At 43.5% G+C, this 12,631-nt stretch overlaps 1 protein-coding gene across 1 annotated transcript in view; it reads left to right on the top strand.

The window, feature by feature from the left end:
- The window catches only part of LOC136641826 (A.superbus venom factor 1-like), an 85,338-nt gene extending 80,754 nt beyond the window's left edge, over window positions 1-4,584 (top strand). The window contains exons 39-40 of the mRNA XM_066617884.1: window positions 3,028-3,163; window positions 4,443-4,584. Coding sequence (XP_066473981.1) covers window positions 3,028-3,163; window positions 4,443-4,584 — 278 coding nt within the window. The remainder of the gene's footprint in view (window positions 1-3,027; window positions 3,164-4,442) is intronic.
- The last annotated feature ends 8,047 nt before the right edge of the window (window positions 4,585-12,631 follow it).

Genomic DNA, 12,631 nt, shown 5'->3' with positions numbered 1-12,631 from the left:
TTGCAGCCCACACTGGCCTGACACAACTGCTCTCAGCGTGAAGGCAACTGTTTGACCTCCTTGCATGAGCTGTGGGATGAGGGCTTCCTCCACTGCTTGCTGTTTCATGTCTGTGATGCAGTAGTGGCAGCAAAGGAAAGGCCAGCCTTGCTTTGTGCAAGGCCTGTTATAGGGCTTGAGCTATTGCAAGACCTTCATTCATTCATATAAGTTCATCTTTAATATATTCATTTAGGTAAACTTATGTAAATTTATTCAAATTTTAAATGTAAATTAATTCTTTCTTTCCCCAGCCCCCGACACAGTGTCAGAGACATGATGTGGCCCTCCTGCCAAAAACTTTGGACAGCCCTGCACTAGGACATAAATGAACCCTGCCTATCCTTTGGTCACCAACTCAATGATTAACAGTAGAATCTTAACAGAGCACTGCACTGGCCTAGAGTGCAAGCAGCAGCAGCTGGAAGGACTGTGCCTTCCTGCCAGCACTGTATCCAAAAGAAAGGCTGATGGCTGTGAGCATTCTGCCAAGTGGCACAGGGGTAGGATGGCAGGATGGAGGGAGGGAGGGTATGACAAGGTGGAGGAGGGTGGAATAGGCCTGGGAGGGAACAGGATTGTTGGAGAAGGCCTCTGCCGTATCCTAACCCCTGTCCCAGGCCTACATGGGGCTTCTTGAACTTGCACCAGAGAATTAGCTGGCACAGATCCAAGTAGCCCCATTGAGCAGACTAGAGCTCATCACAGGGTAAGGGAACAAAATTTCCCTTACCCCTAGGAGACTTCTAGCCTGTTCCTAACCTGCACAGGATATGGCATAGGCCAGTGTTTCTCAAACATTGGGTCGGGACCCATCAGGTGGGTTGCGAGCCAATTTTAGTGGGTCTCCATTCATTTCAACATTTTATTTTTAAATGTTTAATATATTAGACTTGATGCTACCATGGTATGTGATTGCATTTGGGAAAATATTGGGAAAATATTACAGACCTCCTCTGTCTCTGCTGGAGAGAAGGTGGAGTAACTCAAGACATGAGGGATGCAAACATCATCACACTGTACAAGAACAAAGGCGACAGGGGTGACTGCAATAACTACCGCGGCATCTCTCTCCTTAGCGTTGTAGGAAAGTTGTTTGCCCGAGTTGCACTAAAGAGGCTCCAGGTACTTTCAGAGAGCGTTTATCCAGAATCACAGTGCGGATTCCGAGCCAACAGGTCCACCACTGATATGGTATTCTCCGTTAGACAAGTGCAGGAGAAATGCAGGGAACAGCGACAGCCACTCTTTATAGCCTTCATAGATCTCACGAAGGCCTTCGACCTGGTCAGCAGGGATGGCCTCTTCAAGATTCTCCCCAAGATTGGATGTCCACCCAGGCTCCTCAGCATCATCCGATCCTTCCACAAGGACATGAAGGGCACTGTTGTCTTCGATGGCTCCACATCAGACCCCTTTGACATCCGAAGCGGCGTGAAGCAGGGCTGTGTTCTTGCACCAACCTTGTTTGGGATTTTCTTCACTGTCCTGCTGAAGCAGGCCTTTGGAACCGCAACAGAAGACATCTATCTCCGGATCAGATCAGACGGAAAGCTCTTCAACCTCTCCAGACTGACAGCAAAGTCCAAAGTCCAGCTGAAATGTCTGCGTGACTTCTTCTTTGCCGACGATGCAGCTGTCACTACCCACTCTGCCAAAGATCTCCAGCAGCTCATGGATCATTTTAGCAAGGCCTGCCAAGATTTTGGACTGACGATCAGCCTGAAGAAAACACAGGTCATGGTTCAGGATGTGGACTCACCTCCCTGCATTACAATCTCTGCGCATGAACTGGAGGTTGTCCATGACTTTGTGTACCTTTGCTCAATGATCTCTGACACTCTTTCTCTCGATACTGAACTAAACAAACACATCGGTAAAGCAACTACCACGTTTTCCAGACTCACAAAGAGAGTCTGGTCCAACAAGAAGCTGACGGAACATACCAAGATCCAGGTCTACAGAGCTTGCGTCCTGAGTATACTTCTGTACTGCAGCGAGTCATGGACTCTTCGCTCACAACAGGAGAGGAAACTGAACGTATTCCACATGCGCTGCCTCCTACGCATTCTCGGCATCACCTGGCAGGACAAAGTTCCTAACAACATAGTCCTGGAACGTGCTGGAATCCCTAGCATGTATGCACTGCTGAAACAGAGACGCCTGCGTTGGCTTGGTCATGTCGTGAGAATGGATGATGGCCGGATCCCAAAGGATCTCCTCTATGGAGAACTCGTGCAAGGAAAGCGCCCTACAGGTAGACGACAGCTGCGATACAAGGACATCTGCAAGAGGGATCTGAAGGCCTTAGGAGTGGACCCCAACAGGAGGGAAACCCTGGCCTCTGAGTGGCCCGCTTGGAGGCAGGCTGTTCAGCATGGCCTTTCCCAGTTTGAAGAGACACTTGGCCAACAGTCTGAGGCAAAGAGGCAAAGAAGGAAGGCCCATAGCCAGGGAGACAGACCAGGGACAGACTGCACTTGCTCCCGTCGTGGAAGGGATTGTCACTCCCAAATTGGCCTTTTCAGCCACACTAGACGATTTTCCAAAACCACCTTTCAGAGCGCGATACCATAGTCTCTCGAGACTGAAGGTTGCCAACAACAACAAACACAATTACAGACCTGTACTTTTAACAAGCTACTATGTATATTCTTTTAACAATGATAGTCAAAGGGACTTACTCTTGGGTAAGTGTGGATAGGATTGTAGTCTAGGATTAAAAAAAAATTTCTGCTTGATGATGTCACTTCCAGTCATGACATGACTTCCGGTGGGTCCTGACAGATTCTTATTCTAAAAAGTGGGTCCTGGTGCTAAATGTGTGAGAATCACTGGTGTAGGCCATTCAGTGCCACTGCACCAGCTCAGGTTAGGATTGGGCTGTAAATTGTTCTCCTGTTAACTCTTCAACACATCTACCAGTTAGATTGGTTTAAAGTTTGCCTGGATTCAAATAACTCTTAAAGTTTTATTTGTTTCCTCTAGGGAGTGATAGAAGTGCACAAGCCAAGCCCCGCAAGTTTATCAGTCACATGAAATGCAAGGAGTCTCTGCAGATGGAGGAGAACAAGAACTATCTGATCTGGGGTCCTGCCACTGACATATGGGCCACAAAAAGCGAGTACGTATTTTCCCTTTTTATTAGATTCATACTCTTAGTTTCCCACCAATTCCTACACAGAATTATGTAAAATATGCTCCCAGTGCTTTGTTGACCCCGAGCTGTTGACCCCCAGCTACTTAGTCCCCACAGAAATGCCTGGAGGAAGAAAAGCAGCTTGGGAGGCAATTTTGACAAATAAAATGGCCAGTAGGGACAGAACTAAGCACCCCGGCCTCTGCCCCACCACCTGCTTTTCATAAAATTAGAAAAAGGTTGCGGAAAGTTACACACAACTTCATGCCACATGTAGTTTGAATGTTATTCCATATGCAGTAAAAATGTCTAGCTTCAAAAACACTATGAGGATACACTCCTAACTTGCGCTGGAAACAGGCAGGCCAGCGTGCCTGCGCTGCATCCAGTGAAAGTTTGGGGCCAAAAGCGGCACAGCCCGAGGCAAGGGGAAACTTTTCTCCTTACCCCGTGTCCTGCTGCAGCGGTCCCAATGGGCCTACTTGGATCTGTGCCACCTGATGAAGTGGTGCAAATCCGAGCAGCCTGGGACTGCCCTGGACTGCCCAGGGTCAGGATCCAGCATGACTGCCAGATCCTGGTCCCACCTCCCACTCCCTGCCTGCCCTCCCATGCCCCCACCTGCCACCCACCCTCTCCCTGCCCCGAAACGCTGCCCTCCCACTCCTCCCTGCCCTCCCCATGCCCCCCTGACCCCTGCGTCAGCCAAGCTCAGCTGACGCAACTCACCTTCTCTTCAGGTCCTGTGTCGGCATGGTTTGTTTCCCCTCAGAGTCACGCAAAATTGCTTTATGGCACTTTTGCAACTCTCCCAGGCTGGCACAAGGGACTCGCATTGGCCCAAGTGAGGGTCAGGATTTGGTTCTTCTCAATCAGCCAATAAAAGGGTGCATATAGACACGTATGCAAACAGGAGCAAAGGCCAGTGTTTATCTATTTATATCCCGACTTTCTGCCCCAAAGGGGACAGTGTTTCTCAACTTTACTTAGGGTGGCTTGAATGTATGTCTGCCTTAGGCAACACTAGCCTGAAACATCTTTATAGCTCTCTGGCTGACTGGTCTTAAAATACTCCAGTCAAAATCCAGAGATTTTTCATACCCTTTGGATAGCATCATCAGAATCACATGGGTGAATTCAAGGACAGTGTGCTGCTGATGCATAGCAAATGGTTTCTGTAGGTTCCTCCCCAGCCTCTAGACTAACCAAGTTGCTTGTGGAACTAAGAATCAAGAGACCAATCTTTCCCCACTTCCCTTTCCAGTCCCAACTACATTATTGGCGAGGACACATGGATTGAGAAATGGCCAAATGAAGAAGAATGCGAGCAGGATGACATGGAGGAGCTGTGCAATGAATTTGTTGAGTTCTACAATTTTCTGACCATTATGGGCTGCCAGCACTAACTACAGAAGATAAAACAGGTTTGAATCAATGCTCAAAGAATGACACATTCATGCCTGCAATTCCTGCTTCCTATAGATTTTGCTTTCCTATTTTTTCCTAAAAATTGTTCATGCAAATATAAAATAAAGATTTGATTTCTAAGGTGGGATCTCGTGTGCATTACTAATCGCCTTTTAATACTGTTTTAATACTAAAGATAATGACCTTTTATATGGACCAACAATTAGCAGCACCATCCCACAGCAATGGAGGCAAGGGGAAACTTTTCTCCTTACCCCATGTCATGCTGCTGCGGTCCCAATGGGCCTACTTGGATCTGTGCCACCTGATGAAGTGGTGCAAATCTGAGCAGCCTGGGACCGCCCAGGAACAAAATATGCCATTGCACATGCATGCATACACACACACACAAACATTCAAGTGGAACCAATACTCTAATGGTGGGGGGGGAGCAAAGATAATGAACCCATTCCAGTAAGAGGAAACAGAGAATCCCCTGCCACAACATACTGATGCTGCCTATCTGCCTTATGTCTCTGCACCCTTCAAGATTGCAAAGATGCATTTGACAATCTACTGTGTGGCCGAACCATCCCTTGCTTTTCAAAAAGTTAATAGTACTGTAGGTGTCTGGTCCCTCTTCATATCTAATCATTGCCACTACTGGCCAAACATTCATCTGGAGTTCTTGTGTTTTTCAGGAATGCAACATTGGCCCATGTGTCAGAACAGTAATTTTTTTTTTTTAATTATTTCCACTGCAATCCCCACTCACAGGGAGGGAAAGGTAATTGTCTGAGCCACTATAAGCTAATCCCCAACAGGGCAGTGCTGCATGTGAGCCCAGGCAATACTATGTATTTATCTACTGTAGATTCTTGGCTATAAAGAGAAAAATTTCTGCCAATAAATCAAGCCTAGATCACCTCCTCACCATATCTTTGAGGTTTTACTTGTTATATTACTTGTAAATAAATGCATAAAAGGTCACTCAGGTGTGGCAGCAGAAATAATGACAAGGCAATCAATCTCCATGGCGACTGGTTCCAGGGCAAGCTACAGACAAAATTAATCTTTTCACTGCTCCTGAAACTTCCATTTAAATCAAGCAAGCCTCATTTTCTTTAGCAGAACCATCTGCACCCTTGTTCCATTTTGCAAATGTTTGGCAGAGGTTTGGTTTTTAAAACACCAGGATGTCATCCTCATTTCTATTAGAAACCAAGTCTGAGGTTTCAATTCAGTGAACCATTACTTAATAACAACAACCATGGAAAGCAGTGGGGTCAACTTCTTAGTAAATCAGGTTGCAACTATGTGTAGCAGCACTTGCTCACAGTCATTCCATGTTGCTTGTCTCTCCACTGTGTACACTCCCAGTTATGTGTTATATGTTGTATGTTATATGTAGAGCCTCTGGCTCAACATACCAGGCACTTTAAATCAAACCACTTGATTAATGGTTCTACTGGTATATTGTTTAGAATGCACTTACTCAGAGAGTGTTTACAAAAAGACCCAAATTTAAAAAGTTAAAGAATAAAAATGTATCTTTTACTATATATTTTTTTAAAAAATTAGAGACTGTACAGTTCTTGGGTAACAATTACTGGTAGGTTATTTTTCAGGATCTGGCCTCAGGTAAAATCAGACAAAACTATAGTCAGACACCAGCTCCCTCAAGTGTAAACCCCTGACTTATCTGAGGGTCACAGAAAATTCCATGGTTCCTTCCCTCCCAGCTCAGAGACAGAAAAGTTAATCAGGACCAGGCTTTTAAGAATAAAGATGGCAATAATTCTCCTACTGATCGCGTGCGCGCTCTCTCTCTCCCCCCCCCCCAATTGGGTAAATGTCCCCAAGATCAGAAACCAAAGGGGAAGCAATTCTCAATTTTTCCTAACAATTTGGTGCTGTTACACAGCTATGTGGGGAACGACATTTCGGTTGGTGAGTAATTATGATCTTTAGAGGTCAGTCCTGCATATGGTGAGTTAGGAGCCACCAAACCCCAGCCCAAGGGCCAGATCCAGCGCTCCAAGAAAACCCATTCAGGCACAGCAGTGGCAAAGCCTTACTGTTCCACACCACTGCCTCCTATCTTTGCAGAAACCTGCATTGGGCAGCCACTTCTGCCATACGTCATCCCAGAAGGCTGTGTGCCCCAATTTCTAGGAGGAAGTGGCAATCTGCTGCAAGTTTCTGCAAAGATTGACAGTGACATTAGGAGGTAGTGGCACTGAACAGTAAGGTTTCACCACTGACATGCTGTGCTTAGCAGTGTTTTCTCAGATGGAGCAGTCCACAGTTCAGAGACTGCTGAGCTAGAATGCCTCCAGCCCTCCTACTTAGAAGTAGACCAGAGAAAGAGGTTTTCCAGTGAGACCCTGAGTTGGAATGCCCTGTGGCCCTCCTCAGGAGCATGTCTGCTCAGAGGTAAGTCTCACAGAATTCAGTAGAACTTGCTGCCAGGTGAGTGTGTATAGGATTGTAGCTTCAGTTATTATAGAAGAAACAAGAGAGAGAGAACAAGAACTTAAAAGTTGTACACATCTAGGGACTGACAGTCAAACTGCAATTTTCAATGTCATTAAAAACTTAGGTTGTATCTCTTGTGAGATGGGTCTGATCCGACCTGCCTTTTCTTAGCTCAGGGACTGGCCACCTCAGGGTTGAAAAAAAAAAAGATATAGCAAGGGTCTTATCTTGCTTAGAGAGATATGCCTTCAAAAGAAAATTCCAAGACATCTTGTGCAAATTATTAAAGAAAATAAAGGGAGTTACAAGGTTTTGTGTCTCAAGCCTTGAGGCTATTCATTAGGGCTGCCTCATTATGCACGAGAAATGGATTGGTTTTTTTTGCAAATAAATATTACTTGTAAATAAATGCATAAAAGTATTACTAGATCACCTTTTTTCTGGTTTTACTAGGCTTTACAAGCTTTACAAGGCTACTCTTATGCATTTATTTACAAGTAATATTTATTTGCAAAAAAACCCAATCCATTTCTCGTGCATAATAATACTCTTATGCACTTAAAATTTGGTCTAATTTGGTTGGATTTTGTCAAATGTTACTCCTAGTGGAATCCAAATTTTAAAAGGCAGTTGCTATAGTAGAGTTTATGCCCAAGTCAAAATCCGGACTGAGATGAGTTAAACCCATTTGGTAACTAAGGGCCCACTCCTATCCAACATTCCAGCACTGATGCAGCCCCAAGGTAAGGGAACTTTTGTTCCCTTACCTCTGAGGTTCTCAAACTTGGGCCTCAGCCTCTGGCCTCTTAAGGGGTGGGGGAAGGCAGTGACGCAATCGCAACCCAGAAGAGGGTCACAGTTGCTATTTCCATTTTCTAAAAGCCACAGGGAACCCTGAGGAGCGTTTCATGGTGCACCACCCAGGCCCCAGAAGCAGGTTAGGCAGAAGCCCCCTCTTAGGGATCGCATCACTGCTGTTTTTCCAACCCCCACAAAGACTTACCTCAGGGCTGAAACTGACGGGGTTTGAGAACCATTGGAGGCAGTGAAACAGATTGCCGAGAGGTGGTGGACTTTCCCCTCACTGGAGATATGCAAGCAGAGGCTCGACAAGCATCTGTTAGAGTTGCTCTAAAAGGATTTCCTGCCTAAGGCAGGAGGTTGGACTAGATGACCTATTAAGCCCCTTCCAACTCTATGATTCTATAACCCCTGCCTTACCTTAAGGAGGCCCCTGTGACAGTCCCTCCACAGCAGGATGCAACACATACCCCATTGGCATGTGCATCATTTCTGGAAAGTTGGATAGGATTGGGCCCTCAGTTTCCTCTACATAGGTAAGAGGTGGGTTTCCAAAAAACTGACCTCACCCATTCTTCTGGAATTTTTTCTAAGTAAAGTGGTGATATGAAGGTATTTTTCAGCATTTTTTTTGCAGAATGTTAGTGTAACCTAAAGAATTGTTTTCTTTAGGGGAAATATTATACAACCTTACTGGAACATTGGGACCTTAAGACTGCATTCTGTAAAAATTCCTTCTACTTAAAGACAAGACTGAAAGAAATACTTCAAATAAAAGAGGATAACTTTATTAAGGAAGAATACAAAATGGATACCCACAAGAATTAATAGAGAACTGCTATAGAGAGTGCCCTATAGTGGTGAGTGCAGTGTAGTACAAGTGTATTTGGTGAATCCAAAGGAATCAGAGAAAAGGGAGATTGTAGGGAAGGATTTCAGGGGTCCATGCTCTGCCAATTCTAGCTGCAACTAAAGATAGGGAGAGAGGAGGGAAAATGAGAGAGGTGAAAAAAGTGAAAATGTTCAAAGCACAAAGTATAGCTACCTGTCTGGGTGTTGGGTCCATGAGTAGCAGTTTATGTGAGCAGTGTGTGGACACCTGGGGAGTGCAGGGATTGGAACTTGAGTCAGGTGACTTGAATCCAGGTCGCAAAAAACAATGCTTTTTGCTGACTCAGAGAGTCTAGTTCTGCATGTGGAAGACTCAGCAAATCACTCAAATCAGGGGCCTCTGGCTTCGTGAATTAAGGCTTCATGGTAACTTTTTCTGCTCTTTCTGATAAGCATATTTGGTTACAATGAATAGTGCTGGGAGAACATAGCAGTGAAGTGGACCGGATATGGTCCCAAGAAGGGAGTGGGATTGATAATTGGTTCCCAGTCCCATTATTTATTGGGGTGCAAAAAGTTTGAAGACCCCTGGTCTATGGCAAGACTAGAAATACAAAACATCAAAACCAAATTCAAAAGGACACTTTTTTTCTCCATGGAACTGATTTCCACACCAAATTCAACATGACTTTAAACACATCATTGCCTTTCTGTTTTATTTTTCTTTTTGTAAATTACAGCTGGACATCGATCAGCACCTAAAGACTTCTAATGCAGATCAGATCTAACTGATATTTATGGGAAAAAAATTTATTTTAAAAATTTCTACCCCACCTTTCCCTTGCCAAGATTGATAGAAGCAAGTCACAGCCCATACTAATATTGTATCGTGCCTCATTATCCACTGGGGTTCTGTTCCAGAACCCCTGGTAGATTAAAAAAAAAAATCAGTGGATACTCAGTGGAAAAATAGCTTTAAAGACCCACTTCCAGGTTTCTTGCTCCTCCGTTGCCCCAGAATGCATTGATATAGATGCTATATCACATTCAGCCAACAGACACGGTGAATAATGGAATCCAGCGGAATGAAATTATATTACTTAAGAGCACAAAGGTAGGAAATGGATTTTGATACTTTTTTCCATGTTACAAAGCATTTAAAAGTGGACCTCTGTATCAGTGGTGAGTCAAATCAGTGGATACAAGGTCCCATATGTAGTTTGGCCTTCAAATTTGCAGATTTTGAAGCTCTGCCAACATGCCCCATTTTTTCCTTCTGTATCCCCCTTCCCCCCTCCCTGTTTTTTTTTTGCTTTGCCACTCACTTCAATGAAGAACTCTGCAGAAATCAAAAGCTCATTGCTCACAACTTTGTGTCATTTCGGTTGGTCTTAATTTAAGATACTAAGACTTCTATATTTTCGAAATGGACAGTCCTCCTTACTCAGCTACAGTAAAAAAAAAATTGTAGAAGTATGACAGTTATTCGCCTATAAAATAACCATCATGAAGCTCATCACTCATCTTGAACAGAATCACAATTTATAGTATATTCATTGAAAATACACAGACTTTCAAATATTATAGCTTTACATTTCACAGTTTGGCAGATTTGTTTCCTTGCGGAGGGGGGTGAGTTGTGTTGTGGGAAAAACAAACAGCAGCCCCATATTTCAAAAATAAATACTATTTACAAAAATAAATTCTTCAAAAAATAAAGCCTCTACAGTCTCTCTTGAAACACTCCCATTCCCAACCAGAGAGAAACACACTTTTGTTCTTTCAACATACAAGCTAGCAGAGGCACAAGCTCTGAGAAGCTGTAATACTGGCAGCAGATTATATTAACAAACCTTTTCATTAAATAAAAATAAGTTATAGCTTAAACATATATTTGGTCTTGGTATCTAAATCTGGCACAGTAGGAAAACATTGCCAGCAAGTCAGGGAAGTGTTTCATTATAGGATACTTATTGCAGTAAAAGAATTGCTCTGTCTCTTAAAAGCCTTCCTGCATTTGAGGACAAGGAGACATTATTTGTTTTAGATGAACCCTCTCAACTATGCATCCTTGCAACAGCTGCTGTCCCCAAAGGCTAACGTTTTAGAAATGCTGCTTTGCATTTTCCAATTCCTCTCTAAAGAATATTAATGTCTCTGCTATCAATATAGCAGCAACCTGAAGTGCAGCAGAGTCAGGTAGTAATTAATTCAATGCACATGGAAGAGTTTGCCATGTGATTAGTAGGATTCATAGTTTAAATACTGTTGCAGCCTAGATCTCTTGATTGTCCTCTACAGGAATTGTATTCCGCTCCTACAAGTATTTACAGCTACTAAATAGCTGAAATGGGAACTAAAGTAATGTATCTCCTTCCTTGAAACAATTTTTTTGTACTTTCTCCCACATACACAATATCTTGAGCAAAAACCCAAGATATGCCATAGCTGCAACTTGAGAATGGAACAGAATCCAGCAAGTGGGAATGAAAACAAACAAACCCATACCTATATCCATATACCTTTGGTCAATACATCAAATGATCATCCATCTAACTGCTCATCCAGAGCCCTCAGTCAAGTTGGTCAGTTTTCCCAATCGCTCTTTTGATATCCAGTTAATTGCAAAGCTTTAAGAAGTTTCCACATCTGGAAAAGAAAATGACCCCTTTGATTGGCACAGTAGCACTTTTTTATCCCAATAATTGTGAATGGTTGGGGAGGCAGGGGAAGCTACTGTGTTTATCTATAGAATATCTGCACCAACTTGATATTCATTTCTTCTTCCCAGAGAACCCTAGAGACCACAGTTCCATGAAGTGCTTAGAGATCTTTCTCAACATCTTCACTAAAGAATTCCCAGAATTCTTTGGAAGGGCACATGATTTTTAAATGAGAGCCTTGGCAGGAGAGCCATAAAATCCATGGTGTAGTAATTCTGGAGTTGAACTTAGACCTAGAAGATCCAGGTTCAAATTCCAGGTCAGCCTGGGTGACATTGGGCCAGTTACTCCCTCCCTCTCTCAGCCTCACCTACCTCACAGGGTTGTTCTAAGAACAAAAGGAAGGAGCTATGTACTGCTGAGCTGAGCCCTGAGCTGCTTGGAGAAAGGGTGGTATAGAAATGTCAAAGATTAATAAATGGATATAAAACCACCAAAGGTTTGCAGAAAAGATCAGCTCTACTCAGTATGGCCATTTTGATTTGCTCCACCATGCAAAAGCATTCAGTCATATGTGGCAACTGCTGTTTTGAGTTAACCTACACCGAGTTTCATCTGCGGTTACTAGGCACCAAAATGTTTGTGTGAATGCAAACAGCATATCCAGACCAGACAACCCTGTGGCTCAAGCCCTCAGGCTATTCAGAAATCAAATAGTAGCTAGCTACCCTGCAAATAGCTGCCGTTTGCAAGCTTATGTAAATATAGGGAAATAAATGTTTGAACAGCTTTTTTTCTGATTTTTTTCCCCCCAAGTCTGTGAATTACAGAGAGTGGGGGCAGATGAAGGCTGGGTCACATAACTAAGCCCCTCAAGCCTTAAGGCTATTCATTTGGGCTGCCTCATTATAAGAAATGGATCAAGATCCTTGCAAAGAAATAAATATTTGTAAATTTAAAAAAGTATTATTTCTTTCTAAATCACCTTTTTAACCAATTTCCATGCAGCCCACAGGTATACACATTTGATCCCTGTTGTGTACATGCAATGTTGAGCAGAAATGGCTTTTAAAAGTCTTGTAAAGCTAAGTGGGTTCCAGTAGAATGTAATTTTAAAAAGTGGGTAGCAGTGCTAAAAAATTTGAGGACCACTGGGTCAGACTCTAGGAGATGGGTTCCTATCTTTAAGACTCCCATTTGACAGGAAAAAAGGCAGAAATAGCTCCTTCTGCCCCACTCTTCCCTTCCTGATCTGTTGGAAATAATCCCCACA

Source organism: Tiliqua scincoides, chromosome 2 (genome assembly GCF_035046505.1).
Source record: "Tiliqua scincoides isolate rTilSci1 chromosome 2, rTilSci1.hap2, whole genome shotgun sequence".
Classification (NCBI taxonomy): Eukaryota; Metazoa; Chordata; class Lepidosauria; order Squamata; family Scincidae; genus Tiliqua; species Tiliqua scincoides.
This window is presented reverse-complemented; position numbering and strand designations above follow the sequence as displayed.